General features: G+C 52.3%; 1 protein-coding gene across 1 annotated transcript; it reads left to right on the forward strand.

Annotated features, from left to right (window-relative positions):
• The first annotated feature begins 4,969 nt into the window (after positions 1 to 4,969).
• Positions 4,970 to 7,136, forward strand: LOC124665740 (myosin-1-like). Its single transcript, XM_047203125.1, has 5 exons — positions 4,970 to 5,308; positions 5,398 to 5,736; positions 5,857 to 6,139; positions 6,254 to 6,361; positions 6,476 to 7,136. The coding sequence occupies exons 1-5, from the start codon at positions 5,108 to 5,110 to the stop codon at positions 6,622 to 6,624; spliced, it is 1,080 nt and encodes a 359-aa protein (XP_047059081.1). The 5' UTR covers positions 4,970 to 5,107; the 3' UTR covers positions 6,625 to 7,136.
• The last annotated feature ends 381 nt before the right edge of the window (positions 7,137 to 7,517 follow it).

Genomic DNA, 7,517 nt, shown 5'->3' on the forward strand with positions numbered 1-7,517 from the left:
ATTTATGGTACCAAAGCGGTACCTTGACGGAACTACCGCTCGAGAGCGGTACTTCCCGTCGAGGTACCGTAACATGTACTGTGGGCATTTTTCATCGTGCAAGTCCAGAGCGGTACCACTGACCGGTACAAATAGGGTAGCGGTACTACCGCTTTTGGTACCAGTAGTACCGGTCAGGCAGATTCAGCATTCTCCTCTTTTCCTCTCCAACCACGTCACCTCGCGACACACACACAAAACCAGAAAACCTATAAGCTACTCTTGAGTCTTCTGATCCTGATACGTTCAGCGAGGGCACCGTGCACGAGCAAATTTATCAAAGACAAACTATGCACACGATGAAATTCATTCAAGTGTTGTTATCAAACACACAAAACACGAGGTATATATTTTACTCTTTCATGTGTATAATCTACTTCTTCACATTGCACAAATAGTAAGAGTTTGCTTAATTTAGGTTGTTTACCATACTTAACCCTTCCCTGGTTAAGGTAAAAAAAAAAACCACGCGAAAAACACAGCAATCACACCGGCGCCACCACCGCCGCTAATCCCATCCTCGCTCCTCGGTAAATTTTTGTCCCTCTCTCTGCCCCCACCCTCCCCCTTTACAAATCGCCCGCATATCCCCTTTACTCTGCTCCCTCTTCACTCTCTTCTAGTCGTCGGGTCCGCCAGCTAGTCACTCTGCTCCCTCTTCACTCTCTTCTAGCCGTCGTTAGTGCCCTAGTTCGTTACTTGGAGACCATGGTACCTCCCGCTTTGCCCGATACCATAACGGAAACCACCCCACTGCGAGGCCACATATCCAATCAGCGTAGCCTTAACTGTTTTCGAGAATAAACCCTAGAAGGTGTATCAATCACCCATGGCCTCAACTGTTGCAATTGATTACTTAACATTTACAATTTGGACATGGAAATTGCATAAAATTACATGGATGCGGACCAAATGCGGTGCACCGTTGGGACCGCTGATGACCCCAAACTGACATGGACCGCTCCACTATCTGTCGAAAACAACATACCAATCTAATAAATAGTTTAACTGTCTGAAATGCGGTCCACCGAAATTTCCCGCAAAACTGCGAGTTCGGCTGAAACGGGTGAGTCAATCTCTCACAAACTTATTGCATTCTGTGAGTATTTGTCCGCTTCGGGCCCTCCAGCCAGCCACTATTCTCGCCATTCACTCTTTTCCAGCTGATGCATGTGCCCTAGTTCGGTACATGGAGACCACGCTGCCACCCGCTTTGACCGAAACCATAACGGACGCCACTCTCATCCCGAGGCCGCACATCCTACCGCCGTGGCCACAACTGTTGCATTATACATCATTTAGCCTTTAAAATGTGGATATGGAAATTGCACAAAAGGATCTAAATAAGCAAATTATTAGCTGTCAAAAATGCGGTCTGCCATTGAATGGTGTGAAACTAGGATGAAACACACCAAATTTCCAGCCAGCCTGCGAGCTTAGCTGAAACGGATGAATTAATCTCCCCCAAACTTACCGCATGTGCTGTGTATAATCTACCTCTTCACATTGCGCAAATAGTAAGAGTTTGCTAAAGTTAGACCCTCTACCCTGCCCTGGTTAAGGTAAAACGCTCACGCGAAAAACACAACAAACACACGGAGCCACCACCACCGCTAATCGCATCCTCGCTCCTCGGTAACTAAGAACCTGGTCTAGTAGATCGCGTTTCCATTCTGCGTTTGGTGCCAAGCTAAGCTTTTGCCATTCATCTCTTGTTTTGTCAACATTTGGTTCACCTGCCATCTGCGAACTACGATCCTCGTGTGGGGTGGGTGCCATGGCGTGACATTGCGGACACAATGCCAAAACCTTAAATCACTGTACCAGAGCAAGATACTCGGTACAATTTCAACGATAGGCCATCTCCAACGGCGACCCGCAAAGCGAATAGAACACGACCATTGTTGTCCGCGGGGCAAAAATGCGAGGCTAAACGGCGACGTGTAAGCGGCCTGTGCTCCATCTCGACATTCTATCACATTAATTTTGGGTCGGTATTACGGCCTAGCGGACAGTTCGGTACGTGGAGATCACGGTACCTCCCGCTTTGCCCAAGACCATAACGGATACCACTCTCATCGCGAGGCCATGGATCCAACCACCGTGGCCACAGCTGTTGCACTAAATTTGGTAGCGTCTAAAATTTAGATATGGAAATTGCATAAGATTGCGAGGTTGCGGACCAAATGTAGGCCAAGTAGGGGCTGCTCGCAACCGCAAATAGGTCTAGCAGACTGCTCGAGCGAGTAATTGTCCGCTTTAGGTCCTCCAGTCAGCTGCATCTTCACTCTTCCAGCCAGCCCCCTTGCCCATGCCCTAGTTCGATCCATGGATACCATGGTGCCCCCCACTTTGTGAGAGACCATAACGGACACCGCTCTCATCTCTCCGAGGTCACAGATACCACCACCGTTGCCACAACTATCACATTGAATTATTTAACTTAAAAATATGGACATGAAAATTACGTAAAATTGCAAAGCTGCGTACCAAATACAGAGCACAATTGGGACCGCTGGCGACCGCAAACTGACCTGGACCGCTTCACTATCCACCAAAATCACAAGAAAATCTTAGTAATAAATAGTTTAGCTGTTTAAAATGCGGTCCATGGTGTAAAAGAGAGGCGAAACACACAAAATTTCCTGCCAGCCTGCTAGCTCAGCCAAAACTGGCGCGCGCCTCCCCATCCCGCGGTCCTCACGAATCTCAATCCGGCCGCTCGAAATTACTGCTGCCAACATGAATCGCCACGAACAGCTTTGGCCCGACGCCCGCCAGAGCCAGACTCGACAAACAGTTCAGTGCTGGCCGCCCGAACGCACGCGCCTTTCCCGAATCACGCCCTCGAGCAGGGCCCGCTCTTCTCCTCCGCGTGAAACCATTTTGGTGAACGGCCAGCGTGCAGCCCAGGTGTCTAGTAGATCGCTCGGCGTTTGCTGCGTAGCTAAGTATTTGTTCATCTGCCATTTACGAGCCTCGTGTGGGGTGGGTGCCAGTGGGGCTGACATTACGAACGCAATGCCAAAACAATAAATCACTGTATCAAGGAAGTATTTGGTACGTATTTTTTTGCGACACTGCCATTAAAAGAAATATCGAGCAGTACAAAGCAGTTTAAGAAAAATGAAAATAACAACGAGATCTTTGAGAAGCCCTTCATTTTCAACCTCTAGACCGTGTCGATGGCGCGTCGCTCTTCCCTGAGTAGGCTTGACGTTGTTGGTGCGGACGGAAAGTCGCCGAGAGGGTCGAAAACACCACATCCGTCCCGGAGACGAAGAAGTAGGATGTACATATTTCACACCAAGGCCATCTCCAACCGCGATCCGCAAACGGACATAACACGACCGTTGCTATCCGCGGGGCAAGAATATATGGATGCCAAACGACGTCCTGTAAGTGAAATGCAACCCATGGATATGTCCGTCTCGACGCATTTTCACCCAAAATTTAGGTTGGTTTTTACAGCCCAGCGGATATCTCGAGCAAGTACTTGTCCGGTTCTAGTCCGATAGCCAGTCACTCTGCCGCCTCTTCACACTCTTCCAGCCGCCGTCCGTGCCCTAGTTCGTTACTTGGAGACCACGGTAACGCCCGCTTTGCCCGATACCATAACGAAAACCACCCCCATTACGAGGCCACATATCCAATCACCGTGGCCTTAACTGCTATCGAGAATAAACCCTCGAAGGTGTATCAATGACCCGTGGCCTCAACCGTTGCAATGAATTACTTAACGTTTACAATTTGGACATGGAAATTGCGCAAAATTACATGGATGCGGACCAAATGCGGTGTACCGTTGGGACCATTGGCAACCACAAACTCACCTGGACCGCTCCACTATCCTTTAGTTACATGCAATATATTTCTCCGGCAATTTCTCCATTTCGACTGTATATATAGGAGAGCTAGCAACCGCAAACTGACCTGGACCGCCCCACTATCCGTCGAAAACAACACCAATCTAATAAATAGTTTAGCTGTCTAATATGCGGTCCACCGAAATTTCTTGCAAGCATGCGAGCTTAGCTGAAAACGGGTGAGTTAATCTCTCACAAATCTAGTGTATTCGGTGAGTATTTGTCCGCTTCGGTTCCTCCAGCCGGTCACTATTCTCGCTGTTCACTCTCTTTCGGTTGCTGCTCGTGCCCTAGTTCGTTACGTGTAGACCACGGTAACTCCCGCTTTGCCCGAGATCATAACGGACACCACTTCCGTCAAGAGGTCTCCGATCCCACCGCCGTTGCCACAACCGTTGCACTAAATTATTTAGCCTTTAAAATGTTGACATGGAAATTGCATAAATTGCGTGGGTGTTGACCAAAGGCAGAGTACCGTTGGGACCGCTGGCAACCGCAAACTGATCTGGACCGCTCCTACTATCAGCTGAAAATCTAAAAAGATCTCAATAAGCAGTGTATTAGCTGTCTAAAATGCGGTCCACCGCTGAAGATGGTGTGAAAATAGAGAAGAGACACACCAAATCTCCAGCCAGGCTGCGAGCTCAGCCGAAACGGATGAGTTATTAATCTCTCCCAAACTTAACCCTGCCCAGTGTATAATCTACCTCTTCCCATTGCGCAAATAATAAGAGTCTGCTTAATTTAGGTCCTTCGCCATACTTAACCATGCCCTAGTTAAGGTAAAAAACCACGCGGAAAGCACAACAAACACACCGGCGCCACCACCACCGCTAATCCCACCCTTGCTCCTCGGTAAATTTTCGTCCCGCTCCCTGCCCTGCCCTACCCTACCCTACCATCCCCCGCTTTATAAACCGCCCGCACCCCCTCCTTTGACCTCCACATCGGCTCGCCGTCCTTGACATTCCTCCTCCCTCCCCGCCGCCGCCTTTCTCCGTCCGGGAGATAATATACTCTGCCACAAGGCCGGCCGACGAGGGGAGCCCAGTACTTGGCCAGATAGATAGAGAGAGCCAGCGCCATCAACCTCTACGTCTCGCCCATAATTATATCTTCACCCAGCGGTAATTGCTGTCCTCGCCCTATAATAATCCGGTAGGGGGTTGTTCCCTCCACGCTTGCTCTCCTCGTGGGCGGAAATGGCGGACGAGTTCGACGCCGCGGCCGCCGGCTTCTGGCTCCCGGACGAGTTCCTCGACGACGACTTCTTCGCCGACGAGAAGGCCGCCGCCGCGGCCGCCGCCGCCGCCAGGAGCGACAGCGACGAGGAGGACGCGCTCGTCGGCGGCCTCTCCCGCCGCATGGCCGGCCTCGACTGCGACGGCGCCATTGCTAACAAGGTTCGTTGGTTGGTTCCACTGTTCGTGTTTCGGATCTCTGTTTTTTCCGTTTGGCACCATCTGATGAGGATTTGTTCTCCGAATTCCAGGGGGAGGTCGTGGCCGGGTCTCCGCAGTCCACGCTCTGCGGCCTGCACGCCTCCGGGGAGGACAGCCCCACCGGCGCCGCCTCGCAGGTCAGCTCCCCGCCCTCGTCCCCGCTCGACAAGCAGCCCGCCGACCCGTGGGACCTGCTGCACGAGGCCGCCGGCCAGGTGGCCCGCCTGCCGCCCACCACCGGCAGCATCCCCGTCCCCAAGCCCAACGCCGCCGTCGCGCCGCCGCCGCCGAAGCACGCCGCGCCGCTGCTCCCCGCCCCGAAGCCCGCCACCACCGGCAGCAACTACCAGTACACCTCGCACGCCCAGCGCCAGGCGCAAATCGCTCGCGTAAGTTCCTCTCCCTCTCTCTATCCGTCATGCACCGTGATGTCCAACCGCTCCGTTTCTCCTGGTAGATGGGATTGTCCCTCCACCGTCTCCTAACGCTCCGTGTGTTCCGCGTTGCAGTTCCACCTCCTGAAGCAGCAGCAGGTGATGAAGCACCAGCAGCTGGCCATGGCCATGGCGTGGGGCGGCGCCGCCAACGACTACTCGCCGCTCGGCCTGGGCCCGTCCGCCTGGCCGCCGCTGCAGAAGCAGGCCCCGAACCAGCCCCCCGCGCCCGCCTCCACCAACGCCGGCATGCGCGCCGTGTTCCTCACCCCGCCCGGGGCCAAGCGCGAGTGCGCCGGCACCGGCGTCTTCATACCGCGCCAGGCCGGCGCACCCGCCGAGCCCAGGAAGAAACAAGGTGCGTGCGTGCAGCCGTCCGTCCTCTTCTCTCCCGCTCACGCTTCTTTTGCCTGTGCCTCCCTCGTTTCGTTTTTGGCTAAAAATCCTGTGGCTCCGCTCGTCCTCCCTCCAGGCTGCTCCAGCGTTCTCCTCCCGGCGCGCGTCGTCCAGGCGCTCAACCTCAATGTCGAGGACCTCGGCGCACGGCCCTGCTACCCCGGCGGATTCGTCGTAGATCACGGTAATTGATTGTGTTCCTCCTCAATTACTACTACAATTAACAGCACTAATCATTTGATTTGTACTTGCATCTTATGAATGAATGGCCATTAATAGAATTTCGAATTCCTCGCAGAGGCACTGGTGAACCGGAGCAACGCGATGCAGGCGAGCCAGAGGCGCGAGCAGAACAATGTCAATGCTCCAGCAGCGGCGGCCGCGGCGCATTCTCCGCCGCTCGCCGTGGCCTGCGAGGTCAATCTGCCTCAGGAGTGGACGTACTGAGATGCGAATTGCGTCTCAGCCAACATGCATCTTCTGATCTCTCCACCCCGGTTACTATAATATCTAAGAAGCATATTTACAATTATTATTGTTAGCACCGCTAGGTAGATGTTAGCTAGAGGTAGGAGAAATGAGCAGCAGCGTTAGGTGTTCTTTTGTGTGGTGATATATTGGTTGGTTATTTTGGACCTGGATGGATGGGTGCAGACGAACAGATCGGAGGAAGATAATCCATGGGATCCGCAGGTTGTTGGGGGTGTGCGAGTTTGGGAAGGAAATAAGTAATAAGTGGTTCTTATGATGAATAATTTGGGAGTAGCTATTTTTAGTTGTGTAAGCCATGATTGGGAGCATATCATCACATAAGTTTGGGAAGGTGTCGCTGTAAGAAAGAAATAAGAGCTTCATTGTTTCCATTAGCGCTTGGGAGGATTAGCTTTGTGGCAGCTCCACTCTTTTGTAGCCTTTTCGGCGTCTGTTGCTTCATGAATAAGGAACCCTCTCTTTGATAACGAGACAAAGTGTGTGATTGTTGTTCGGTGCCTCTATGTTTAAGACATTTTTTTCTTGGCTTATACTGAATTGTTTTCTCCGATATTTTCCATATGAAATTGGGTGAGCATTACCCGTAGCAGCTCACTCTCATTGGAGCTCGAGCTGGAGGAACAGAGTGAGCTGGTGGTTGCACTCTAGACTCCTCCACTTGTTGTCTTGTTCCAGGTCGGCCGCGAAAAGTCCAATAACATGACGCGCGGTTGCTTAAGCTGGTGGTCTCTCGCACCGTTCTTTATCCCTGGATCCAATGGGGATTAACGGGCCATCAGCTACCTCCCAAGAATCTTCTTCGGCCGGGCCCCGGTATCTTGCATCTTGCATCTCCCGCGGCTCGTGTC

The sequence above is a fragment of the Lolium rigidum genome, chromosome 6 (genome assembly GCF_022539505.1).
Source record: "Lolium rigidum isolate FL_2022 chromosome 6, APGP_CSIRO_Lrig_0.1, whole genome shotgun sequence".
Taxonomy (NCBI): Eukaryota; Viridiplantae; Streptophyta; class Magnoliopsida; order Poales; family Poaceae; genus Lolium; species Lolium rigidum.